Below are 27,467 nucleotides of genomic sequence, written 5' to 3' on the forward strand. Positions count from 1 at the left end.
AGCTTGCGTCGAGGCTTTTTCACAAAGATTTTGCGTCTACGTGTCCTCGCTCCTTGCTAGTGTACTTTAATGACCGCCCGCTGAGCACCGCCAGGCTCTCGAGCCCTCTTAACATTTTTCTAATACCACCAAGCATCGCCCCCCCCCCCCCCCCCCACGTCCTTCCCCCTCCCTCTCTCCACTCTGTCCTTGCATTCTGTCCCAATCAACTCTTTTCTTCCAGCGCAGGAACGAATTGGATGCTTCTCTGGGCCAATGCGGGGATCTCTCATCATGGCCGCCCGCCTCCTCCTCTTCCTCCCTCTTCTTTCTTTTATTCCCCCAGCGCCCTGAACTTACTTTACCTCAAGGCTTCTTTTACCCACACACAGACACCTCCCTTTCCCCTTCCCCAAAATATCTCCCTTCCCTCAGCTGGCACTCGTGGCACCGTGGGTGGCTGATGCCAAAGGAGGGGAGGCCTCCTGGCTTCGCCCGAGCCGCCATTTCTTCCATTTTTAGAGAAGGTGATTGAGCTCCAGCTGGAGTCGCGCGCGCCTGTGCCTCTGCGTGTGCCTGTGCCCGTGCGTGACGGGGGAAATGAGACTAGAAAGAAAGGAACGGAAAAAAAAGGTCACAAGGTTGAAATATCTGTGTTTCCTGCAGAGAGCATCGCCGAGATCGCGACCTAACCTGACCCTGGAACGCACACGCGCAAACATGGCAAATTAACAAGCGCATCAAATGCAAAATGTTCATTTCTGCAATGCTTCACAATCCCTGCAGAAATCTTTGCAATTTCCCTCAGCACTTTGCGTGACACGACTTAGCCATCTTTTTTATTCTATACGTTGCAATAAAACACAGACGACCTTGTCAAAACAAAACAAGGCCGCGTTGAGATAAAAAGAAGCAAAAAAAAAAAGGTGGGAAAAAAAACAGGCAGCCCGGCCTTGTGTGCTGCAGATAAGTGCTGCTTTTTTGACCTTGCAACAAGGTCAAAATGAACTTGCTGCAAGGAACAAATTCACAACATGCTCCAAGAGCGCTTTTGTGTCAGAGTCCGGATTGGGAGTCACTTTCACTGTGCTGAAATGAGATCAACAAAAGGCTTTGGGGGACACGAAATTGTGAGGATAATGCCGTGTTTACCGTTGGCTCTGTGTCCTCTTACACCCACAACACAGTCAACTTGTTTCCAAAGATGATTGTCACCATATGGTTGTGGCACAACATTTAGCAGCTCTCGTTTAGTTTTTTTCCTCCGAAGAAAAGAAATGTCACCAGAGGAACATTCTAAATCATGGGTCACCAGCTGCGATCCCCGAGGGGCCCTAGATGCTGCATGTTTTAGATGTTTCCCTCCACCAACACTCAAATGATCAATATTCAAATGATCGGCATTCAAACGATCAGGCTTCTGCAGGGCTCGCCGATGATTCCCAAGCATACCAAAGGAGCCTTTAAAATGCTGGAAAATCAAGCCAACTCTCAAAGGCTGTGGGCGTGTCCGCTTAGTGCGCTGAAGCCACGCCCCGCTCAACTCTCCATCAAATAGCACAACCTGGAAAAACGGATGCCGCTTCGTCTTGCGTCTTTCCTACGCCTACACAAAACTGCACGCTTGAGCCATGTCTGCTTCAAGCCTCTGGTGGCAAAAACATCTCCCTCATTGCTGGGCTTTGTCATGCCACAACGACGAGGCACTCGATGCGGCCCGAAAATTTCAACTATCCCATCTCCTCCATTTTTCTCATCACATCACTCGAGAACAACAAATCCAGCAACTCTCTGAATGTGCTTGCACAAGCATAAAAAGATCCCAGCCGGTGGTTTTGGAACTTCCACCCTCACTCACAGCTGACAACGAGGCACTCTAAAGCGGACACGCTAGCGGACTATACAAAGAGACTATGTAATTATTTACGATGTAGGCGCTGGATAACTACAGATGTAGACAAAGTCAGCCGAGTTCTCATATAGTAGAGGAGGAGCAACTCCAAAGTGTAGTCACCCCCCCCCCAAAAAAAAATCATAAAAAGGTGAAGAACAGTTTAACGCTATAAATTCAGCTCTATACTTCTCTGAAGTCTTTGCACGTTTTTAACAATCTTCAAATGTGTATTTTGATGAAAAACTCCGAGTTCACTTTCAAGACTCTTGAAGGCAGAAAAAAAAAACTGTTTTGGGGATTGGATTACTTCATATTTTTCATATTTTATCATTGTGATTTCACCAGCTTTGACAACATTTTGTAAGCATCTTTGCTGTCGAAGCAATTTTTTTTATTAACATTAGACGTGGCTTTGGCCCGAGCACAAAAACATGTCAAGTGTACATATGGTGATAAAGGGATGATGAATGTTTCCGAACACAGTTGGAATAATTCGTCATTTCCAACTCCCTGATTCTTTTTTGAGATTTGTAATGAACTTTTGAGGGCACGATCTAAATCCTTTATGTAAAAATCTCACTTGCTGTGTTCTGAATCATTCTCTCAATCCTTGCTCCTTAATCTCAAAGGGATTTGGGGGGGGGGGACTTTTTCAAGAACTAGCCTGGTCTGCTATATAAAAAAAATCGCAAAATCGAGATATACAACACCAACACATTGGTTCCGTTTTCAGGCAGTCCTATTTTTTGCAAAGTTCTGAAATGGTTTATATTTGCCTTTACATTAAGTAACCCTGCTTTTGCACCTTGCTGGGTGTGTCCCCTTATGAGTTTTAGTCGTTACACACACACACACACACACACAGCTGCTGATGTAAAAATGTCGACCTGCTGTGTTGATGTGCAACACGCCCTTGTGGGCTGAGCGAATGCTTTCAATAAATTCTATTCTATCCTGTGCAGTTTCACCCAACTGGATGGACGCTTAATTAAAAATGTCAAATAGCCGCTGAGAGTTGACGAACAGCCAAATTCACAAATACGAAGGCGTGAACCTCCCTCGCGCTTTCAATGCGCATTTTCTGCAATATGAATGTGACTTCAACGCATTGAGAGAGGGCGCACATTCCAAGCGTTTCCAAGTGTTTACCTCCAATTTAATTTCTCGGCGTGTCACTGTGTCTGGTTTTGCTGTTGCTAGGGAAGCAGGGCGTGTGCGCTCCGTGGCCGCGGCTGGAGGGCACCGCAGGAGGATTTGGGGGCGGGGGGGGGGGGGGGCGTCATCGATGTGCAGGAAAAAAATGTAATTGGGCGCAAATTCAACGCTTTAATCGGGCGATTTCGCTGCCAAGGGGGTCTTAAGGCTCCCCCGTGTTCATTTGCGGTGCAAAAGTGGCGAATTGCGGGGCGCGCGCTGGTCTATTTGGCGGCTTTCTGTGCATGACCAAATATGGCAGGGCACAGATACATCGCGCCTGCCCACCGCAGCTCGGATTTTCAAGCTTCCATTTAACCCTTTGGATGCTGAATTATTTTTTTCAAGCTTTAAAAAAAACTCCAAAAAACTGCAGCTCGAATGTGTTTTGGGGCGGCGTTCGCCGTTAAGTTTTGCATTTTGGGGCGCGTTTTGTGATCAGGTCCAAAGTGATTTTCTCACATTCTTTTTTCCCCCCGTTACAACACGCAGGAGTATAAGCATACAATAGTGCACTTAAAACTGTCATGGGTAATTTGCACATTTCTTGCTCACGTGAGGCGGAATTAAAAAGGAAATGAACGGCTCCGATGAACTATGGTGGCGTGAAACCTGAAATGCTGAAGATTTGCCGTCTTGCAACGTGTTCAATTAACGGCAGTTGAGCCCAGAGGACATGGCACTGCTCTCACAATCGGTGTGTGAGGGGGGAAAAAAAAAAAGAGGGAGAGAGAGTCTGCCTCGGTGTGAGTGTGTGACCTATATTTGCTCAGTGCAGTGAGCAGATCGAAATGTAAGCCTCCGTGCTGCATTACGGGGCATCGGGATTTTATCAATTATAGTTTTGGGTGGGACGCAAAGTCCAAGCATAAACAAAACAAAAAGTCACGTGAATCAATGCTGACAAGGTCATGGCTACAAGACGGACCGTCCGAGTGGGTTCAAAGTCTTGAGATAGCAAATCGACAAGACAAACACGCGCGGGGGGTGGGGTGGGGGCATGTGGGCAAAATAAAAGCTGAATTCCGACAGCAATCTGGCTACACTGACAGAATATGAACAAAAGGAGTTGATTTTCACCACTAAAAGTACAAACTAAGACTCATTTTTGGACTCGAGGTGACTGTTCCTTTTCCAGGACATGTCATTAAACAACAAAGTCAAGCAAGCATTCTGAACACTTTGTAATACTGCTTTGGTCTCACAATGACTTCTTTCCCCATTTCGCTGCATCCAGATTAGCCTTGAGAGACGAAAACCGAATGACACCGGAAATTCACTTTCTTGGTACATTTACCCTTGAAATTGTCCCTACAAATACTTGCGTGGGTCTTAGCGGAGTTCATACAAAACAACTTCAAACACAACAGAACGCTTCGTTTAGTAGCATTCAACATATGTCGTTGTTGTTGTTCTATTCTGTTTTTGTCTGTAGATTACAAAAGACTCAGAATTCCCTTCAGAGAATTCTGCTGCATGTTAAAGCAAAAAAAAAAAAAAACAACCGGAAAGCACCTGCACTTCAGCTGTTTCTACACTTGCCCTTCATAAGCCCCCCACCAATGTCGTACAGGTCTTGTGGATTTCGTACTTGAAGACACACGACACGATAATGCTTCGTCTTGTAGCTTTGATTACACCATCGTTGCTGATTCTTGTTTTGATAAGTTAGAATTGAGTCGCTTTGTAAAATTTAGCTCATAAGAGCTTAACGTCAGATTGCTTTTATTTATTTATTTTTTTTACAGACCCATCACAAACTCACCACTAATGCCGCGTTGGTCTTCAGGATTTTGTATTTAAAGCCCCACTATAGACTTCCTAATGGTTCGTCTCACAAAAGGCTTTGCTTTGTTTTGGGCTGCCTGGCATCATAATTGTGTCATACTTGCCCCTTTTTAAGGTGGTGTATTTTATTTCTGATGCATTTAAAAGCGCGACCGCAGCGTGTCATTTGTCCAAATCATAAATCTGAAATGTTGCCTGCTTGTGAGCGGACCACTCCTCTTTTGGCGGTTGACATGTTCACACGCATTGCGCGTCCATTATTCCGTCCATATCCACATAAAGACTTTTGGAGGGGAGTCTCTCCCTCCTACTCGCTGCCTGACATGAAATACAGCAGTGGCTCATATGTGCCGTGACACTTAATGTAGTGATTTATTTGAATTCACACACGTCCACGAAGAAGAAGAAGAAGAAGAAGAAGAAGGAGGAGGAGGAGGAGGGATGGAGCCCAACCAGGAGAGGTCTCCACCTCCCCTGCTGACGTCATGCGCCAAAGCCGGAGCTCTTGCACGACTGGATCAGTTCACCACGGCTCGGCTGTGACTGTCTCTCGATGCACACTGCCAGGACTGTGCGTGGAGTGTGCAAAGGGGGGACGACGCGAGCTGGACGGGAATAACACGCTGGATTTGGATACACGCTGGAAAACTACCAAGCCGGCGAGCGAGCGCGAGCGCGAGCGCGACCACCCTGCCTGCCTTGTCTGGCTTGTTTTTTCTCTCCGTCTCTCTCCTTCCTTGCACACATCGCTTTCGCCCCTCTAAACCGTCACTCGAGGTCGGATTGCGGCGAGAATGGAGCTCCCTGCCGCCGGGGAGCACGTCTTTGCGGTGGAGGGCATCGAAAAGAAGCGCATTCGCAAGGTAAACTGCATGGCGCGTTTTTGCAGGCAAAAAAGAAAAAAAAAAAAAAGAAAAAGAAGGCGCACGTATTGCAATGGTGCGTTTCTAGCCTCTTGGGAAAATGTCTGTTTTTCTCTCTCTCTCTATCAACGCAGGGGAAGATTGAGTACCTGGTCAAGTGGCGCGGGTGGTCTCCGAAGTAAGTCTTAATGTTGCGTATACATCTGAATGTGTGCATAATGCAAACGAGCGAGGGCATACATGGGCGCAGTGTGTGTGTGGGGGTGTGTGTGTGTGTGTGTGTATGCGGGCAAGTGTTTCATCCGTGGATGCCTTCACTAATTTATGCGAGGGGAAAAGGGAGGGTAGCCACGGCCATGTAATCCCGTTTTAATTATTTCTGCTCTGCCAACGAATTTGAGAGACAGTGCTGCTAAAATGGCCGACTGTATGTTGGCGCGCAGAAACGGCGCACACAGCAGACAGATCCGTTCGCCTTCGTTTCACCTTCTTCCCAACTAACTCACTGCTCGCTACCAAACGTGCTGCTCGTTATGCAGACGGAGTCTCCGCAGCGCCTGTACTTACGTTCAAATGGCTGCATAAGATGCCCATGTCATATTCTCTGCAATGTTGTTGGGGTTCCTCATTTTGACAGTTCTTTTTGGCCCCTCCCTGCAGATACAACACATGGGAGCCAGAGGAAAACATCCTTGACCCGCGCCTTCTCGTTGCATTTCAATACAGGTGAGACTCGTGCTGGACTTTGGATGCGGAGGCCTCCTCCAACTCCACTCTGACCTTATATGGGCATGGGGGAGGGGCCGCGCTCCTCTCGCTCGGATACCCCCCTTGACCCGCAGCTATCCTGGGAAAAGGGCCGGTGAGCGTTGCTTGAACAAGGATACACGCGACGTCATTGGGAAACATGAATTTGGCCAACGGTACATCACTCGTTATATTGGCAGGTCATTTGTTTGAATCACATTTTTGAAAAGAGATGCTACACTATCCAACGGATGCCCACTAGCCACTTTATTGGGTGCGGTTTGCCATTACAAATGCAGTGGTGCCTTGAGATACAGGTTCAATTTGTTTGTTCATTAGTTTGCATCTGAAATGCACTTTCCCCATTGAAAAGAGTGGAAAAGCCATTCATCTGTTCCAGCCTCCCTCCCCCCAAAACACAAATGTGTTTGTGTTTTTAATTAGGTACAAACACACTCTATAATATTGTCCTTTGTAAAAACAGAGAGCGGTAATATAATTCAATAGAATCGAAAGAATTGAACAGTTGCTGTGTCATGATTTCATGCTGCAATCCAATTCGGTGTGTTGCTCCTTCTGGTGTGCCCGCCTTGGCCACTGGGAGGCAGTGTCATGCACACACAAACCAACAACCTCTGCTTCTACTACTACTACTACTGTAAGTGATGCATAGTCAGATGCTGTAAAATTAGCCATATTTTTTGGTGGAGGATAAGTGAGTATTGCTATATTATCCGCCTAAATGTTTTGCTCCATCATTTGTCTTCAAATACGCGTTGCTTCTGACACCGGGATTACCGACGCTAACCGTTTGAACGTCAATGGATTTTTGCATTGTTTATTAGCGTTCACCGAAGCGAACTTTCCTTAAGGCAAAGCTATGTTGTTTTCGATGCACAACGTGTAGAGTAATTCTCTTTGTTTGATGTTTAGTTTGACACTAACCTTCAGCTGAGAATGTCAGCCGTCAAGCATCGTTTTGGAATAATATTTACCACATCTGCCAAACTGCCGCTTGTTGTAAACTTAGTTGTTATCTGCCGCCCTGTCAAAACAGCACTGCATTGTAAGATTGCACTAAAATGACCAGTGAGCGTTCCTAGGAGGCGTTCGCTCAACTGGATGCACATGGTCGAAGGTTTGGGGGCAAAATGCACCCCAGTTCGAGGCCTGCACAATAATCACAAACCTTGGGCAGGCATTGAAGTTAAACGCTAACGAACGCGGCCGAACGTCTCGTACGGGCTGCCGGACCCGTCGACGCTCCCGCCGTCCAAAACAACATTTGCATTTTGGAAAGGGGCTAATTGACACGCGGGCTTCCACAGTGTGCGGCGTGTGTGGAATCCTGCGCGCTCCCGCGGGATGGGGGAGGGGATCCGACAAGGGAGCCTGTAATTGCCAAATCTTCTGTGAATAGGGGTCACCTCGTCGGATTTTGCGTTTGCAAATCGGCGCGGGGCTGTTTATTCTGGCAGCCTTGATGTCTTGAACATCTGTAGCGCGCCTGGCGAGACCCCTCGCTAACCGGCCTTCATCCACCGAGGGTTATTTACGAGTCACTGATTAGTCAAGGTTTATTCCTGCTCGTAATATTTCATCAGGGCCTCGCCATCGCAGCCGCGCGATGCATTTTGGGTCCTCCCATTTCCTTTCCAAATCCCCGTTCTGCTTTTGCCCGACATCCGGCCCGCTAAGCTATTAGCCTGCATTCATCCTCGGGGTTATTCACGTGTATTCATCCCATTGGACACGTACCTCATGACCCTAATTACAGTTGTGAGAGCGTACGGAAGGGAGGATGTTTGAAAGACAAGCAGAGAGTCTCTTGGCTGTGGCCTTAATTGAATTTCTGCAACGACACTACGGAGCGGGATGACTAGCACTGAGTGCGATGCCAGTAAGGAGCACAATGCTTTGCGGTGGCTCACATCACGCGCCGGCGGATTTCCGGAGCCAAATTCCACATTTGACCTTGAAGAGGTGAAGGGAAATAGATGAGTCTCTCATTTTCATTTTCTTGTTGGATATCGGTTGAAAGCGAGGACGAGACACGAGAAGCTATCATTGTCTTTTTGTTTCCGCAGGGAGAGGCAGGAGCAGCTGATGGGATATCGCAAACGAGGGCCCAAACCAAAACATCATCTACTGCAGGTAATTTCCCTCGCGCTTCCCTAAAAGTGAGAGGTCAGACGGGAGAAGATTCCTGTCAGGTGTTGTCGAGCCGCTCCTATTATGGTCCTCGTTTATTTTTAGTTTTCCTTCAGACACCGACGAGAGGGGAGAGACATTCTCGATCTGGTTTGCCCTCAGTTTGTTGCCCAAGATGACGCCAGCCCGTTTGTCGCAGCGGAATGTTTATTATGCCCTTCTGCTGTCTGGATTTGAATGAGGGATAGAGTTGACTCGCTGTTTTTGTCGGACACGCTCAGTTTCGAGCTAGCGACTCAGCATGTTGTAGAGCGTCCAAGCCCGGCACCAGACTTGTGCTGTGCCATGCTTGGCTTTGTCTCATTTTCAAGGCGCTTGTTATGAAGCAAATGTGGGCCGGTTGCTATGCGGCGCGACTCCTTAGCTGGAGTCAGCCGTGCTCCGGAATCAGACATGAAGCGTGACATGTCTGCTGGCACTTGGCTGACCCGAGGTCACGGCCGAAGGGTCTCCAGCGTTCCGCGGCCGTGCCCCTCTGAGAGCCCGAGGGGTCAGCCTGTGCCGGAGGGAGAAAGGCTTGGCTTTGGTGCGGTCCTTCGATTTTTCTACGCCCGTCCGTCCCAGCATTTAAGCGCGCGGTTTTATCTTTGCTAAAGCACCGAGTCTTCCATAGATGCGGTCCATTCATTTCCTCTGAAGCGAAGGACACAAGAATTGAGTCTGTATGGGTTTTTGTAAGGTATTGTGCAGAGGTCTTACATCACCATTAGGTTTGTTGCTTCAGCAAGGCTGTAATAACTCACAAATTTGCCCGAGGCCAAACCGTTACGGTGAAAAAAAAATATTGCCGAGCACTTTATTTGTTCGTGTCAAACAGTGCGGACAAAGTATTGTCTGCATTGCCTTCGCCCCAGCAACGCTTTGCAGAAATTGTGTTTTTTGTTCAATCCGGCTAGAGGTGGCCGCTACATTCCGATATGGTCATAAATACGTCCAAGGATTTCTGTCATTTTGCCATTTGGACAAAGTAGACTCAAGTACCTGGTCTATTCTTTCAGGTTCCCTCGTTTGCCCGGAGATCGAGTATCCCCGCGGGCCTGGACGACACCTCTGCGGACGCGGACGGCAGCCCCGAGTCCGATGCCGTGCCGGTCCAGCGTTCGCAGCCCCAGCAGTACCAGCTGAACAGCAAGAAGCACCACCAGTACCAGCCCGGCGGGCAGGAGGCGCCCGCGGAGCAGCTCGCCAACAGCAAGAAGAAGTACATCTACCAGCTCAACAGCAAGAAGCACCACCACTACGAGCCCGACCCCAACGTGTACCACGCCCAGGCCTCCAAGCTTAAGAAGGTGCTCAAAGTTCAGGAAGCGGCCGCTCAAGCCGCCAACCCTGGCTGGAATCTGCCCCTGGCGCTGCAGCAGAAATGGATTCGTGACAAAGACACCGGCTGCTTGAGTAAAGTCAAAGAGCAGGCGGTGGAGCTACCAAAAGCTGCTCCCAAAGACGCGGAAAGCGAGCAAGCGCTGAAGCCTAATCCCAAGGACGCCACCCTGCCCGGCTCCGTCAGCGGCAAAATGAAGATCATCAAGAACAAAAACAAGAACGGACGTATCGTTATTGTCATGAGCAAGTACATGGACAGTAGCAAGGCTCACGGGGCAAAGGGCAAACACGGGGAGTCGTCGAGCGGCGCCGAGAAAAGCCAAAGCGGCCGACCGGCGCAAAGCAATCCGGCGCACGGAACCAAAATGGCGGAGAACGGCATTCCCAAAGAGATCTGCGGCAGCAGTTCCCTCCCCGCCGCCGATCACCCCCAAAAGTGCTCCCCCAAGGACAGACACTTCTTCAAGCCTTCGCCGAGCACGGCCGAGGAATACAACACGGAGGTCGCCCGGGGTCAGGCCGACTTGCCCGACGATCTGCCGCTCCAGCTGACCGCCAGCTCGCCGCCGACGTCTTGGCCGGCCGACGGCAACGTCGCCACCTCGACCATGATGGACCACATCCGGATTCCGTCCTACCCCAGCAGCCGCAAGAGAAAACTCTCCGAGCCTGCGGACGAGCGCAGGCTTTCCAAGACTTTGTTGGCTTCCAGGAGCCTCGGCCTTTCCGGCGCCGCGCTCCCTCCGCCTCAGGACAAACCGATGGACCTGCAGCGCGCGGGACGGATGGCGGCGTTTGACGCCACGGACTGCCGTGGCCAGGAGGAGCCCATGGATCTGAGCTGCCCAAAGACTAAGAGGCACACTGAGCCGGAACCTGCCCCCCGACCTGAACTCCAACCCCGACCCGGACCTGCTCCACAACCCCGAACCGAACTTGCTCCACAACACCGAACCGAACCTGCTCCACAACCCCGACCCGAACCTGCTCCACAACCCCCAACCGAACCTGCTCCACAACCCCCAACCGAACCTGCTCCACAACACCGAACCGAACCTGCTCCACAACCCCGAACCGAACCTGCTCCACAACCCCGAACCGAACCTGCTCCACAACCCCGAACCGAACCTGCTCCACAACCCCGAACCGAACCTGCTCCACAACCTGAACCCTCACCCGCGCCCGCTGTCCAGGACACACCCACAGCCACCCGAGACACGCCCAAGAAGACTAAAGCTCAAAAGATCTCTCCTTTTATGGGGAACATCATCATCACTGATGTCACAACAAACAGTCTCACTGTAACCTTCAAGGAGTACGTTTCTTTCTAAGGAGGCGACTGACTCGCGGATTCTGTCCACATGTGCATACTGTAAAAAAAAAAAAAACACACCCCAAAAACATGGAGATTTTGTACATATGCAAAGTTCTAATTTATAATTCAAATTGAATATGTTTCATACAATGTTTTATACTGCAACTCCGAAACGTAGCCAAGCAAGTGCCCTCGAGGATTTGAGCGAATGCATTCGACGGGATGTATTCGGCTTGAAAAAAAACAACAAACAAATATTATATTCCATTGTTCCATACCTGTACCAAACTTATAATCTCAGATGTATGAAGGTTTATACGTATTTTGTATCGATTAGATGGATTACTTGGGGTCCCGCTGCGCGTTAGAGAGGAACTTGTGGTGTCGATAGGGATCAAAGATCAAATTGAAAGCACTTAATTCCTGTTTTTTGTTTCCCCCCCCACACCCGTTAATTCTCGTCAATTGCCTTCATTATTAGGGGACAAACTTCTGCTCTCTTTTAGGTCGTTTTCATAGCTTCGGACTCGATTCAGTGATGGCGTAAAATAATCGATTCAGCGTTATTATTTGTGTGGAAATGGTAGTTGATTAATGGTGTCTTGAAGCGCCTAATTGATCATTTATGGAGGAAATGAATTGTCCCCCGTTATTGCCCGTTCTTGTTTGGCACACCCGACCATCTTGGGATGGAAATGCAAATTCAGGCAGGTACTGTCGCATACAAGTGCGCAACACCCGATTACCGTTTTTCATCTCCGTTTTTTTTTTTTTTTGTTGGGGCTTTTGTGATCTGAAGAGGCTCGTGGCCGCTGTTTGTGACGGTCTCGCTAGTTAACCCAAGAAATGTGACTCATCAAAGCTTTGTTTTCCACAGTTGAATAGTGAGCGCCGGCTCTTTTGTTTATGCTACTTCGAATGCAAATGTCGAATCTGTTGGATGTACAGTGGGAATCACCTTCTCTACGCACACTGAATGCAAAACCAGTAGAAGGATGCTAACATTCTACAAGAATGAACGGGAAGCGAGCATATTTATTGAATCTGTCGCGGAAGAAGCTGCGAGGGATCTTTTAACAAATGTTTCAAAGTGTCCAATTGCAAATTTTGGTTCTTTCTGTCTGTCTTTTTTTTTTTTTTTTGCTTTAATTTGTTGATCCTTTCTTGCACTGTTGGTGAGGGAGTCTGTTGGCACACTTTCACAATAAAGGAAGCAAAGTTCCTAGTAACGCTCGGGTCTTGTTATTTCTTAACATGCATTTATTTCAAGTCCGGCTAAAAGTGAAAATATATGTCTTGTAAAACTGACACCCCACTAAAGTGTCATTCACAACCCGGCCAAATTTGAATGATTAAAGAAATCACAGACTGCTGTGTAAAATGAGGCTTCGACATGACAGGAGTATTCAGTATCATTGTAAACCGCTGTAATATTGTGTACAGTTTAACCATTAATAGTGTGCATAGGATTGTTTTTTAACTACTACATGATACAACTAAATTGGAACAAAGGCAAAATTTCAATCAAAAATGGAACCTACAAAAATGTGATAAACACAAAAGTAGTGAACTTCAAGTTAAATACAACTGAACTGTACTCAACCTGCGCTTATTAGGCATGCCACCACACTTTGAGAAGGACTGTTCCGCATGATTTGTGCTTTCACTTTGGTTCTTGCTACAGTCACTGTGAACGACAAAAACGTCCACGTTGACAACAATTGCGCGCAAAGGTCACTTGCTTGCATTGATTCAACTTTATCTCTACGTTAGAGCAACTTGAAAGGGGGCAAGTGGTTGAATGTCTACTGTGGTGTGGTTCATTTATTAAACATTTATCGGACACGCACTAGTTGAAATGATTCATTCACGCACACACCCTGAAAGTGATTGTAGTGCATCCCCAAATGTGTTTGTATGAGAAGTATCGCATAACTTTTCCTTTCCTTGCCGGCTGGGAGAAATCACATACTTGTGCTGCCTACATGCACTCAGGCATCCATTTGGGCTGAGCAAATATGGTTCGCTGCTCTCGAAAGGGCAACAAAGCGGGACTCGAAGCAGGAAGGAGTGTCAAAACAAGCCTTGGACATTTCAGATCTGGTTCCTCAGGCACGCTGGAGTGCGCTGGCTCAAGGTTAACTTCGCTGTTCTCGCGTCTTTTGCGTTTCACGCTTTCTCACCATGACGCAGCAATTCTGAAGGAACTAAATGCACTCACATATCCGCCACGCTAGCAAAACGCGCGGCGTTTGTAATTGTCGCGCTGTGGATGTGAGCTGATGCAGAGCGCAAAAGGGCTTTTTGGAAACATCACATGCACTTGCCCGCAGGTCACGCGTGGCTCTCCCGTTTCTTGACACAGCAACGAGGCTTATCTATAGCAGAACTGGAGTCTCTCGGTCACGTGACTCGGTCTCGTTCGTGCACATGCAGGCCGCGTGCGTTCGTGTGTGCGCGCGCACAACACTATCATATTTATAGAGCAAGTGTGCTGTTTCACATTCCGCCTTTATCATCAGACCTCGCATGAGGCCTGCCTGCCGGCGGGCTGCAGGCTGCAGGCTGCGTGACGCCGGAACCGGTTACTACCAGGTTCCAACATTTTGGGCCTACTGGCCTCGTTGAAATGCGCAAATTGCCACTGGGCCTAAAATGAGGTCGGCCTACATCGGACGTAACGCTAACTTACACTATTAAGATCATTTTGAACGCAAAACAACCCAAAACATGTCACGTTCGACACTTCCTAGAATAATGCTCACCTTTGATTGATAATCGAACAATCTTTGATTATAGATACATATATTTAATATAAGAGACATGTCTTCAATATGATTCAAAAGTGCATCTTACATGTAAATGATAGCCACGATAAGCATGAAATCAGCTGTGCTAAGGCTTCACCGAATAGCGTAAAAATCACCGGCCCGGCAACCTTCGCACCGTGACGCAGGTCTTTTCTCCTCTCATTTTGGAAAGGCTGCAAAAAGAAAATGTCGCCTGCACGCCTGCATGCTGCACGTTGCCCAGAAACCACACAGCCAATGGCGCTCGCTCGCTCGCTCGCTCTCTGCATGTCTCTTTCTCTTCTTCTTTTTCTTTTTTTTTTTTTTATATGGGGAAGAGGAGGGGGGGGTGCTAGGTTGAGTCAGGCGCCATCGCGGCTCCTCGCGAGCCCGCGTGCGCGTCGGCTTGCGCCCAAATATGGAGATGCAAGCGTGCGCGTGCGCGTCAGCACCAACCTTTGCATACTGCCGTGTTAACTGATGTTTCCACGCGGCTCCACCTCGATAGCGTCGCGTCGCGTCGCGTCACGTCACGTCGCGTCAATCCGCGCCCGCGTGTCAACGCAGCAAACGTGCGTCGTCTTCTCCTTTGCGTGCTCACGTCGTCAACATCATGTGAGGAAGGGAAGGGAAAACAATAAATGACATTGATACGCATTCTGCTGCTTCAACATTTTCAGCTTCGAGTTCATTTGAGAAACAGAAAAAAATGTTTGTATGACAACGAAAATAACCGGCGAGAGGCTGGTTAATCTTTTAATGTTTATTTAAAAAATGAAATATTTTATGCCAGCTATAATTGGAGGGAGGGCGCAATATTAGTCCGCCTTTTATTTGGAAATAAACGGAGGCACGTCTGTTGTGCGTGGAAACAACATCGGAAGCTCGAGCTCATCTAAAAAAAAAATGTCATTTCAACGACAATCGCCATGTCTAACATTTGAACACACCAAGAAACGGTGGAATTGGGTTTCATTTATTTCTAAATCTGACCTACATATTCTGCCGCTTTAAGTGTAGATATATAGTAAATTTCTCGTTCCGTTTTGATTGCTTCTATGTTTCATATAATACAGAAATGGCTACAAATAATAATAATAAGAATAAGAATAATAATGATAATGACAATGACAATGATAATGATAATGATAATGATAATGATAATGATAATAATAATAATAATAACAATAAATCGTTCGTTTTATTTTAATATTACAAATATTGAATCAAAACATCGTGTTTTGTTTGACATTTAATGAAGTAAAAAATAAATAAATGCACAAATGACTTTCCAGCGCTAAAACTAATCTAGCCTGCACGCGCTGAATGTAAAAACATTTTACCTGAAGAAATACGAACGACGAATCTTTTGTCAAGAAGACAGCCTGTGCAGACAGAAAGCAACAGGAGCGTCATATAGTGTGTTTTGGTTGTTTGCGTTCTGTCAAAAAATATTTCTGATCACATCGAATGTTAAATGCCGCACATTGTGTTGCGTCCAAACTTCATGAGCGTTGATTACAACACATTAGTTAACCAGCTCGGAAAGTCAAAATGTCATTTTGAAAATGATTTTTTCGTGACCAATTCATACGGATTTTTTTTTACGCAACGCGCACGATTAACTTGAATTAAACCAGGGAGATAAAGTGCTCCTTTATTTTATTTTTATAAATCCAAACGATTGTTGTTAACTCTACGTAATTGTCAGGGTTTAAATTGTTTTGGAATATTCGCAGTTTATGAGCAATTATAAGACATTGCATTTGCGGTAACAAAAGAGCCTCTGAGTGTCAGATTTAAAAACAGAGGGAATAAAGCGAAAGGACATTCGAAGGAAAAAAACCCCGTTTATTTCAATATTTTTGTTCACGGTTTTCTCTGATGAACGCAACTTTTGTGTAGCTGATTTATGACGTTTAACCATAATAAAAGCAGAGAGGATTCTGAAGGCGTAAAGTAAATAAAATGCGCATTTAATGAAGATGGCAGCGCTGGAAAACAAGCGTTCTTATAGGTGTAAATTCACCTAATAGGACATCAAATAAAGTGATCAAGTCAAACAAAGCATTTCATCATCTTTTATCACACTGCAGGCTCTCTTTTATTACTACTGACTGATCAATTATTCAGATTCAACTCTCCAATTGGCATTTTGGTGAGAACTGGGAGTGCTCATGAATTTAAATACAGAAAAATTAAATCAATCTTTTTTTCTTTCGAAAACTTTCCCGGCCGGTGGGACTTCGCGGCTCCCGGGAAGCAGCAGCCAGCGAGTCCGCCACTTGCGCACATTCCAGCGGGCTCCGCTGCACTCGGACTCCGCCCCCCCCCCCCCTGTCCCCCTCCCTCGTCGCCCGTAGCAACAAGCTGGCCAATCACTCTGCGCCGCCGCCCGCCCCTGCCGAATGCGGTGCCTGGCAACAGCGCGTTACGTCACCACTCCCCCTCCCCCTTCCCTCCCCTGTCGTCGACGCCAGATTGCGTATTATGGGATGTGCGGAATTAAGCAGCCCGAGGAGGACGCGGGCTAGCGGGCGCAAATAAGAGCGCAGGGCCGCGGGGGGATTGCGAGCGAGCGTCATGGAGCTGTCTGCAGTCGGGGAGAGCGTCTTCGCCGCCGAGTCCATCATCAAGCGACGGATCAGACGGGTACGGTGTTGCTCAGCAGCTGCCGCTGCCGCCGCCGCCGCTGCTACTGCTACTGCTGCTGCTGCTGCTGCTTTTTGATTTTGTTGGCCCTCCATACTTTTTGGGTTCCGCCTGTTACGCAAGCGTGTGTTTGCGCAGCGGCGACACGCACGAACCCGATGGAAAGGATAAACCCGATCGTGTGCGCGCGCGCGCGTCTGTCTGTGCGCGCGCGTGTGCGTGTGTGTCGTTCGCAGGGTCGTTGGGAATATCTGGTGAAATGGAAGGGCTGGTCTCACAAGTGAGTACAGTACACAGTTCTCTTCGTAGCCAAGACGTGCGGTTGTGGAGGGGGCAGCGACCCCGGGTGGCGGCGTGCAGAACTGCATAAATAACAGTTGCAGCCATGTTATCCCGGCTCTGTTTACAGTAGACAAGCAGTGCTGAGGCCTGACCTACCTTTATAAGCCCAATTCAAACATTTGTTACATGAAATTTAATTCCAATACTTATATTTTTTTCATCCAATCGCACTTCAGCCATGTCAATGGAATCAAGCCAAGGCCTTCAAAATCAGTCGCGCTGGCCCACGTGACTTCACCAATATTAGCAATGGGCCGTTTTTTTCTAACCAATCACATTTAAAATTCGTCTCAGAGGGTTTATTACATGAGCATTTTTCCATCCTCTGATGGGTTCGTCAAAGCAAAACTAAATTCCCACTGAAAGCCCAGTTACCAAACGCATAGTATTGTGTTGATGGTGGTCAAGTGCGTGGCTCATGTTTCTGTTGAGATGTGTCCCCCACCCCACCCCCCCAGGTGAGAAACATACCTCTCCTTGTTCCAGGTACAGCACATGGGAGCCAGAGGAGAACATCTTGGACGAGCGCCTGCTGGCAGCTTTTGAGGAGAGGTGAGCTCAAAGAAACATTTGTGGATGAGGGCTGGTCTCACTTCAAAAGACAGAAAAAACACAGAGTTTGAGTTTACAAATAAAGGGCATTATAGGGCAGGCCCAGTGTCAGTGCGTACTTACAAACGTGACTTCTCTGCTCATTGTGACAGCAGCGCGAAATGCATCGTCGGAAATTTTCACCAAATGATGCATCCTTGCTTTAAGCTAGCAGACAAGAACATCCGGGTGTATTCGGTGTGTTCTTGGCCACTTGAACAAGGTTGGCTGCCGCGGCCCGACACAAAGCGGCCCGCGGCCCGGTGGTTGGGGACCCCTGCTCTAGATCATCTAGATTGCCGGCCGCTTTAGCCAGCTAGCTCGATGTATCGACGGATAAATTGCTAGCTTTAGCCTCATCAGAGCAGCTAACTAGTGAACAATTATAAATAGAGGACAATCATTTGTTGTTTTAAATATTTCATAATGAATCATATCTATTTGTTTTCCTCCTTAAGGGAACGTGAGAGAGAGCTTTTTGGGCCAAAAAAGCGAGGACCTAAACCTGAGACGTTTCTCTTGAAGGTTGGTTAACTGAGTCATGTGTATAGCTCATCTTTTTTTCTGTCACCTTTGAAATAAACCTAAGCAACTAAAATTGCCGCTTGTGGATACAGATTTACACTACTTTGGGTTGACAGCAGTGATTCTCAAAAGTGTGTGCTGCTTCTAACAAAACAGTCACTGCCTAAATGCAGTTGAGTTGTATTTAACTTTGTCATCATCACACAGGCCAAAGCCAGAGAGAAAACGTACGAATTTAGACGAGATCCGGTCCGACCCATCCAGGTCTCCTATCCGGTCCCGGAGCCCGTCATAACGCCGAGGGCACGGGAGGGCCTGCGCGCCGTGGTCCCCACCATCTTCCCCCCGAGCGCCGTCAACCGAGGGGAGAGCGTCGCCAGCCAAGCCCTAGAACCAGAAAGAAGGCCCAGATCGGCAGCAAGTTCGCACCAAGAACCGGGTCCCAAAAAGAGAGGACGCAAGCCCAAATTGCGTCCGCGCTACGAGCGGGATGACGATGAAAGCGCCGAACCCGCCCCCAAAATGTCCAGACGCTTTCCTCACGACGGGGGGGCGTCCGACCCCAGCCTGGCCCAGCTGACCAGAAGGTTCCAGGAGGAGACCACCATTACGCCCAGGTCCAACAGCGAGCACGTGGGCGTGGCTTACACCTGCCCGGACAGAGGAGGCAGAACTCATTACCTGGCGCTTCTGAAGCACCGTGACAAAAACAGGAACCTGCCGATAATGACGGGAGAAGAACTCGGGGTGGTGTGTCCCCCCACGCCCCCCGGCTCCTCGTGGACCCCTCGTTTCACCAACATGGACACGGTGACGGTCACGGACGTCACCATGAACCTGCTCACCGTCACCGTCAGAGAGAACTACACCGACAAAGGGTTTTTTCGAGGGAAAAGATGAGAGACGCATATGAGGTGCGTCACAAAAGTTCCAGGACCGGCGTCGCAAGCCATTTACAGTGCTGCCTTGAGTTCCAAGTGACCAGGCCGAGACGTTTTTCAAGATACGAGCTACCATCCGGACGGTTGGTTTTTTTTTTTTGCTTTGAATTGCGAGCAAAAACTCACTTCACAACAAGCAGCGTAGCATCACATAGCTTTGCCTTTGGAAAGTCCGTTTCACTTAATGCTAACAAACAATGCAAAATGCTAACAGGCTAATAGAACTGGCATCGACACATGTAAACAGACAGTATAGCAAAAACTAACAAGCATATATTCTTTATCCTCTGCGAAAAATGACTACTATTATTGCAACTTACTTAGTCGTGGTGAAACTCTTCTTCGTTAAGCTGCATCACTGTATTACACTGCCCCCGGTGGCCACGTTGTACGCACCAGGAGGAGCCGCAATGAATTAATCGTTATGCACAAACTCTTTCATTCTTTACATTCTCTGCACAATTAATGTTATGTTTTTAAAAGTATCACAGAAACGAGTGCAAAAACTCTTTTTCGGGGGCAGGCTGGAACGGATTCTTTATTTGGATGGGGAAAGTGGGAACGTGTTTTGAGTGAGGAAACAAATGAAAGTCGTATCTTAAGGAGTCCGTGGATTTGAAAGCCAAACTCAGAGTTTTGCCCTTCAATGCGGGCCGGGCGATGTAGCAGCACGTCCTCAAAGGGATCCTGCGGCCTTCATTCAGTGCGCGGGAAGAGGCAAAAATTGCGGCAGGACGATTCGTAGCTGCTTCACAATGCCCTGAGCATCTGACGGTTCCTGGCGGAGAACAACGCTCCGCCCTGCTGGATTTGGATTATCTTTTCTTTTTTGTGACGACAGTCCTGGAACTTTTCAGACATGCCTCCAAAATCACGTGGGTCACTTTATTAGGCACAATTTGGATTGACACTGACAGCAGCAGCAGCAGCAGCAGCAGCATTATACAAGTGTATCCTGTTCCTAATATGTCGCACCATATGGCGAAATGAGGAAGTCAAACTCAAAAATTCTCACTTTGCCTTGACCACTGCAAACTTTACAAATATTAGAAGGGGAGCCAAAAGTAGGTGAAAAGGTTTGTAGTTACTTACACAAGGTGGCGGCAAAGCAATCATTTTTCATTAGACATGGCTTTGGTACAAAAAGGCCTTCCTTCCGTCAGATGCACTTTTTATTTAAAGCATCCTTGCTTCCTTCCTTGGCTTCAACCAACTTTTTGGCCTTCCTTCCTTGCTTAAGGTTGCTTTTATATTCATGCTTACTACCATCATTATTTTGCCGAAACTTCCTTTTCTGCCTTCGTTCCCACCTGACCTCCCTTCCTTTGCTTCAATCCACTTTTTGCTCTCCCCTCTCTTTCTCTCCTTTTCTCCTTCCTGACCTTCTTCCTCAAAGGGTTGCTTTTTAATTCTTCCATCCTTCCTTTTGTTCCTACATTCGCTCCCTTCCTGAAATGTTTGCTGTCATCTTTTTCCTCAGCCCATCTTTTTCCACCCTTCCTGACTTCTTTCCTTCATGCCTTCCATCAGTCATACTTCTTTTATTCATTCGGCCTCTCTTTTTGGATGCTTCTATTTTTAGGCCTTCGGTCTTTCATTCCTGCCTCCTTTCGTTCCAACCGTCTTTTCTGTCTTGTACTTTTTCCTTCCACCTCAGACCTGATTTTGCCCTTGTCTCCTTCCATCCAGGCGGCCTTCCTTCCCCATTCTTCCTTCCCCATCCTCTTCCCTCAGGCACGTGTTGTATTTCCTCAATTTCTTTGTTCCCAACTCCATTTATCTGCCATTATTTTGAAGTACTTTTTTAAAAAGTACATTTAAAACGCGTATCCCTACTTTTGGCCCACCCCGTTGTCCATTTGTGCAGGTGTAGCTAATGTTGTGGCCAATTAACAAAGCGACTAACAATTAGGCTACTGTCATCATGCTCACGGTATACAATATATATTTTAAAAAGTAGAGCTTTCAAACATCAGTATTTAATTGTTAAAAAGCGAATCTTTGTATATGATTAAAGTGTAACATCATGCTTTTTTTGCACATTTTAATGTTGGCCAATTTTAGAATGCATTGTCATTTGTAGCCGCTTTGACTGCCAACAAAGCCACTTCTGTCTTTTGTGTGCACTTGTCTTTTTTTTTTCGTTTGTTTCACTTTCCAACTAGCCTCACTGTGTTACTTGAAGCATTTCACGCGTCAGATGATTCAAAAAATGAACGCCGTGCTGCAGAACTGGTCAAGCCAAGTTTGCGCTAAATTGCGTTTTGCATGCTTTTTTTGCCCTTCACACGTGCCGCTGCTCCTCAATCACTAACATGATGAAATACTTTTAGATTGATTCCCGCGCGTGCAGAGCTGCAGTATTCATGTTGAAAACGTGGCGAGCTAGGGTTTGTTTAAAAAAATGCTTGCAATAAAACCGTCAACGTGCACATTGCAAAGCGTTTTTTTTTTTGTCCAGATGCAGAAATCGAGGCCTTCATTTCAGGTTGTGACTCGAGTCGACGTTGAAAAAAAATAAAAATGTTTTCATTCTTACGGAAGCTTATAACCACGCGGCCCTTAACACTGACCTAGTTGGTATTGGTAAATTGGTAAGAATTACTATGCTCACACCCGATGTAAAATGCAATTTGTGGAAGCGAATGCTTGCATAACTTTACTTTTCGGCTGCATTCATTCGTTTATTTAAAAAAAACTTCCTTGGATCACAAAGCCAAGTCTATTTTGCTTTTTTTTTTTACTTTTACTTTTGCTTGCTTGTACATAATACGAGTGAACATTAAACGAATTTGGTTGGAAACTCACTTCTCCAGAAACATCTCTGAAGCAATTTAACACGTTTACTTTGGACGTAATCTCTCACCTACATGTATCATAATCGGTAAACGACTGAGTTTATAAAAACGTTTTTTGTTGTTGTTTTGAAAACGTACTAGAAATGAATCATCTCTTGCACATATGACTACAATTAATTTCCCACATTGAACATACACAATTGAGCTTGCATGCGGGCCTTGACAATGACGTGTGTTCCACATTTGCCTCCACAAGAGGGCGCCACTCACGACATTCTTTTTTTCCGTTTTTCATAATAATCCTTCAGTATGAGGTTAGGCCAACGTAATGCATGTTTAGGTGTATACACATTTGATTGTCGTATGAGTAGAAACATCTCACTTGCCATGTTTATGGATGGTTGCGTCACGGCCTCCATTTTGTGCCGCCTTCCACGTGAGGAGGAAGCTGGCGTTTTGTCATCTGGCCGCTAGATGAAGCTGCAAACACTCATCACATTTTTTTTTCAAATTTCAAATTAAACTGGGAGGCATTTCAGAACAAAACCGTCATTTAACAAAAGAGACTCATACTTAAAATTCAATGAACACGTTTTTTCTTGCAAAAGTCTTGGGCCATCATATTTGATGCAACAATTACTGCTTTCCAGTTTTAAAATGAGATCATCATCCCAAAATTACAATTATTTCCATCAGAAAAATACAAACCAAAAACTGATTTGTAGTAAAAGCTCTCGACTATGAAATTAATAGTAGCAGTTTTATCAAATTAAAACCAAAAGACTTTTGCACAGTACTGTATTCACAATGTCTGCTTGTATACCAATTTCCCTCTAAAGTTCCTATGAGGAGCGTCAACATTGACTATCCAAACAACTCATTCCTGTTCTAGTCCCCAAATGCCATCAAATTCAGTTTGCGGCATCGCTCCGTTTTCGGTCACGCAGTTGATCTTTGCAAATGTGCGCGCGCATGGCGACCACGTGAACGCGCCTCATCTCATCTACCAAGTCGGCGTTTTGCGGCGGCATCACAAGCTGGAGGGCGGCTCGATCGTCAGCATCCAGCCATGCGCTTCTCTCTCGCCGACTTGGGACGTTTTGGAGCGCGCTCGCCATGTTTGCCGGCGTGTTCCTCCTGGTCGTGTCCTTTCTGAGCCGACAAGTGCAACTTTGTGCGGCTGACTTGTGCAACTGGCGTGGAAGGTAAGCGCGAGCTCGGGGACTGCTCGCGAGGAACATGCCGACTGCGAACTTAAAAGTCTCTGTGTGTTTTTTTCCCCCAGAATGTCTATGTTGATTCTCACTCATCCAGGTCATTGCTTCCTGCCAAAGTTTAATCAAGGCAACTGGCCTTTTCTTGTTTGTTGAATTGGTTATGTTTTTTTTCTTGTTTTCCGAAAGCTCCCCCCCCCCCCCTCGGCAAAAAAAAAAAAAAAAAAAAATCAAGATCTGCCTGACTTGGCCTTTCCTGTTGATGTAGCAGCGGCTTTGCAGCCGGCGTCGACGCCAGGATGGTCGTGCAGGTGCGGCTGCGCTGCAGAGAAGGCTCGGTCAGGTGGGCCCACCCGGGCCAAGCTCTGCGGGTGGTCCTGGAGCCCAACCTGGCCTCCTCGGCCAGGCGCGGCGCGCTCTGCATCCAAGCGTGGCCCGGCCTCGGCGGCGCCGGCCTGTTCATCCAACGCGGCGGGAAGCTGGAGCCGCTGGTGCCGGACGGCGGGCGGGCGGAGCGCGTCAGCTGCTTCAGGGCAGACGGGCCACACGTGCCGGCCATCTACATCCAGACGGGCCCGCCGGGAGGTGAAGGGCGGAGTCCGCGTCGGCTGGGCTTCAGATATGAGCTGATGGCCAACAGGAGTGCACACCGCACGAGTGAGTTTCCTTCTTGCTTTCCTCGGTTCTCCAGAGGCAGTTCATATTCATATGTTCTTTATCCTCTGCGTAGAACGACTCATATTAGTGCCGTACTGATGAGACGAAACGAGACCTTGCGTCGTTATGACGAATTTAAGATATTCACCTGCAACTGAGTCGTAACATCCGCCATTGGAACTATTTGGAATAAGAAGAAATCCGGGTGCTGAAATGAGTCCTCGGAGGGCCGTGATATCATGCAACACGTTTGTGATGTTTCCCCCCCACAGCTTCATGTCGTCCATGCAACGATACGGAGCTTCTGATGGCCGTCTGCAACAGCGACTTTGGTGAGACTTTTATCCTCCAAATCGACTCTTTCAATTCAATTCGATGAAGGGCTCTATTTCCGCAACTGGCGTAAATCCACACGGAGGCAGAATAGAGCCATTGGCCGGCGGATCTGTGAGAGGGAGTGCTGCGCTGCTGCGGGAGTGGTCGCAGCCGATTTCAATCATGGCCAATCAACGCTTCTCCTTTCACTCCCTTTAAATGTGGCACGCGCGTTGCGCACCAGCGTCACAACGTGGCTGAAGAGATTAGCAAATCGTTTCCCTTCCAATTCCAAATCGCCGTCTTTGTGCCCTTGCAGTCGTTCGAGGCTTCATCAAGGACGTGCTTCACAACCGTGACGGTCACATATCGCTGGTGGAAGTGTTGGCGCCGAAGGTCCACCGGCAGCGCGGCGCCGTGTTCGAGCAGCAGGCCACGACGCCCCCCGGAGGGTCTCGGGCCTCCCGCTGGTGGCGCGGCGTCATCCGTGCCAACCTGCGGTGCGGCGTGAAGCCCGGAGAGGGAGAATTCCTTTTCACGGGCTCGGAACACTTCGGGGACGCTTGGCTGGGTTGCGCCCCGCGTTACAAAGACTTCCTGTCCGTCTACCGGACTGCCAAGGCCCGGCTTCGAAACCCGTGCGATTTCCCTTTGGAATGAGGGGCCGTTCCAACTCTTCTCAACCGTCAGGATGATTGACGATTCCGCGGGTGTCAGATAAGTTTTCATCAGGGGCCGCATCGTCCGATGTCGGGGAGGATCGCTTCACCCGAAATGACAATTTGTTACGTGCCTTGGTGTTAAGGTCACGGTTGGTTTCATACTAACTGGCTCCAGTCGGGAACAATGATGCAAGTGCTTGTGATTTCATGACATTTAAAATGAAAGATGAACAGCTTCAATCTTTTCCCTCTAGGAAAGTGCAGCATGAATAGTTTGTCTTCTTTTTAGGATATGAAGAATGCATGCGACTTGGCTCTGGCTTTTGTCCCTCCCGTTTGTGGGAGAGGAGCGAGCTCTTTGTGCTGGTCGCCACATCGCCTGTGGTTCACTTCGCACGTTTGACCTCTGAACTGAGGCGGGAGGGAAGACGTTGCCTCGGCTATTTAAATTTGCCACCCTGGGTGAATGCGACGCTTCCTCCACTGCAACTAGACCAATTTTCAACAACATTTTTTGTACAGCATTTTTTTTTCTTCTCATAATTAAATGTAAATCACATGGTATTGTTCACATTTCCTGTCATGTATATTTTATACCTGTATATGTCGCAGACTACCCCGAATGTATGGATTTTGTACCCTATACAGCTGCACTATGGAAAAGACACCTGCATTTTTTTTTTTTTAATTGGAGACACGGAGTCCACCGATTGCAGAATAACATCTGTATATGTATAATGTTACACTGTCGTTAATACTTCCTTCTTGGTATTTTCTGAACGAGAAACAAGATTTCAAATGTGATTATTTTGCATAAAGACATCAACTCAGAACTCCGGAGTCATTTTTTTGGTGGAAAATGATGAATGTCATGGGGAGTCTTGTTAGGATCACGAAAATTTGAACCGTGTGCATTTTACTGCGGGCTACTTTGTTATGGCACAATGAAAATTGAAAAAGAAGACCATCGGGTCGGTCCTTGTGGCGAAGCGCATCGAAAGCTTCTCCAGCTCGCAAGCCCCTTTAAAAGCCTTCAGTTGCGACTTCATTGTCCGTCATATCATGCTGAATCTGTTTTGTGCTAGAACGCAATTAAAAGCAAAACTTCTGACGAGCCTTTTTGTTCCTTTTTCTGTTGCGTCTCATCTTTCCCCCGAAATCACATTCTTGAGCTAATAGTCGAGGCAAATCCGAAGCAGTCGTTTGCCATTGAGCCGCGTGGCCCCCGCATCGTCGTGGCCCATGATGACCCAACGGACAGATGTGAGGCCCCCCGAGCCCTCCTCCCCTCCCCTTGGGGCCCTCCCACCCGAGGGGAACAATTAATTGACTTCTAAAGCGCCAACATATTCCGCGCCTCTCCTCGGCTCACAAATTGGTGCGCTGAACTTTTTATGGGAACTAAATAGCTGCCAATGAAAGTGTAAATGACTCGGTGGTGAATGGCGCCCGCACAATGGCCCTGCGCTGACAAGGCCCCCGGCAGACATAATGACCAGCGCCATGTCCAAAACATCACGGCGCAGGATTCCGACAAGCTGGAGCTCAGCTTTGCTTTCTTCAGCTGCTTCTTTTGACTACAACGGCCAATGTTCCTTTATTGCGCAGGGCTATCAAACACAAGGCCCGCGGGCCGGATGTGGCCCCTGTGCTCATTTTAAGTAAGAAAAGATACTATTGCATACCTACGTTTGCACTCTTCTGTATGCCATGTATTTATTTGAATGGGATTTGCTTAAAATTTCAATCTGTTCGCGTTTTCATTTTCAGAATTTTGAGTGGTAACATCTTTCAGTAAAAAAGTACATTTTGTCCCAATTTTATGGTGCTCCGTGGCCACTTTGCCCTTCGCATTTGCCTCTGGGCGTATTGCCTAATGTGCTAGCAGGCTCTGATTCTATAAAGCATGAATGATTGGATGGATGGGATTTGGTGGCTTGTAACATTTGTAAAGAGTGAAGAAAAATTTGTATTCGAATCAAAACTTTCAATCCGTTTAAAAAAACAAAAGTTGACACTGATTATGATGGGTAGTCCAGATCTAGCCCCCGGGCCTTAAGTTTGGCACCCGTGCTTTGAATGAACGACCTAACGGACATTCCCATCAATACGGCACATAAATCAAGCCTTCAACCAAACTTATTTTAGCCCAAAGGAGGCCCGGGTTGAAGTGTCCTCCCCTTGTATTATCCCATGAGGCCCCTCCCCCCTCCCCCCAATGTCAGACTTTTAAACAAAATGTAACCTCTCCGCGGGCTCTCGAGACCTCCCAATTCTCATCTGTGGGAATTCCAGCCGGCTCTCATGGGGATGCAGCCCGGGAGGCCTCAGCGCCGATGGGCCGCGCGGCTCATCGGCAGGAGTCCGGCCTGGCTGGGGGGTAATTGGTTTATCTCGCCGCCTGGTCCGCTTTCCCATGTGGGCCACTGCTGTGTGGAGGCCCGGGGGTACAATATGAAAGCAGCGTGAGACCCTCCGGTGGCGAGCGGCCATTCAGCGCCACTGCTATACAGAGTCGCTCGGCACTGAGCTGCGGCAACACAAAGATGGAGAAAGATGTCCACTTGGCTTTGGAAACGTTTGCCATTGGCCCTCCTTTTGAGCGCAGGCAGCTTTTGGGGTTGAAAGTGGGACGCAATTGACTTTTTGCCCAAGTTGACATCCTAT

General features: G+C 47.6%; 3 protein-coding genes and 1 long non-coding RNA gene across 4 annotated transcripts in view; 3 read left to right on the plus strand and 1 right to left on the minus strand.

The window, feature by feature from the left end:
* cbx4 (chromobox homolog 4 (Pc class homolog, Drosophila)) overlaps positions 1 to 12,543 on the plus strand; it is a 27,063-nt gene extending 14,520 nt beyond the window's left edge. Inside the window, exons 2-6 of the mRNA XM_086056140.1 lie at positions 4,816 to 5,718; positions 5,853 to 5,896; positions 6,379 to 6,444; positions 8,553 to 8,619; positions 9,675 to 12,543. Of these exons, the coding sequence (XP_085912266.1) occupies positions 5,650 to 5,718; positions 5,853 to 5,896; positions 6,379 to 6,444; positions 8,553 to 8,619; positions 9,675 to 11,330 (1,902 nt within the window). The 5' untranslated portion in view covers positions 4,816 to 5,649 and the 3' untranslated portion in view covers positions 11,331 to 12,543. The remainder of the gene's footprint in view (positions 1 to 4,815; positions 5,719 to 5,852; positions 5,897 to 6,378; positions 6,445 to 8,552; positions 8,620 to 9,674) is intronic.
* LOC147133979 (uncharacterized) overlaps positions 1 to 14,701 on the minus strand; it is a 16,445-nt gene extending 1,744 nt beyond the window's left edge. The window contains exon 1 of the long non-coding RNA XR_015090169.1: positions 14,560 to 14,701. This is a non-coding gene — a long non-coding RNA (uncharacterized LOC147133979). The remainder of the gene's footprint in view (positions 1 to 14,559) is intronic.
* A 1,872-nt stretch (positions 14,702 to 16,573) lies between these two features.
* Positions 16,574 to 21,595, plus strand: cbx8a (chromobox homolog 8a (Pc class homolog, Drosophila)). Its single transcript, XM_086056180.1, has 5 exons — positions 16,574 to 16,755; positions 16,992 to 17,035; positions 17,584 to 17,649; positions 18,147 to 18,213; positions 18,421 to 21,595. Exons 1-5 carry the CDS (start codon positions 16,687 to 16,689, stop codon positions 19,111 to 19,113), a joined length of 939 nt encoding a protein of 312 aa, XP_085912306.1. The 5' UTR covers positions 16,574 to 16,686; the 3' UTR covers positions 19,114 to 21,595.
* Positions 21,596 to 22,934: 1,339 nt separating this feature from the next.
* Positions 22,935 to 25,768, plus strand: LOC147133981 (meteorin-like protein). The gene is made up of 4 exons (XM_086056181.1): positions 22,935 to 23,157; positions 23,435 to 23,823; positions 24,096 to 24,155; positions 24,458 to 25,768. Exons 1-4 carry the CDS (start codon positions 23,069 to 23,071, stop codon positions 24,796 to 24,798), a joined length of 879 nt encoding a protein of 292 aa, XP_085912307.1. The 5' UTR covers positions 22,935 to 23,068; the 3' UTR covers positions 24,799 to 25,768.
* The last annotated feature ends 1,699 nt before the right edge of the window (positions 25,769 to 27,467 follow it).

This window comes from Filicampus tigris, chromosome 16 (assembly GCF_054856515.1).
Source record: "Filicampus tigris isolate MCC_2025a chromosome 16, RoL_Ftig_1.0, whole genome shotgun sequence".
Taxonomy (NCBI): domain Eukaryota; kingdom Metazoa; phylum Chordata; class Actinopteri; order Syngnathiformes; family Syngnathidae; genus Filicampus; species Filicampus tigris.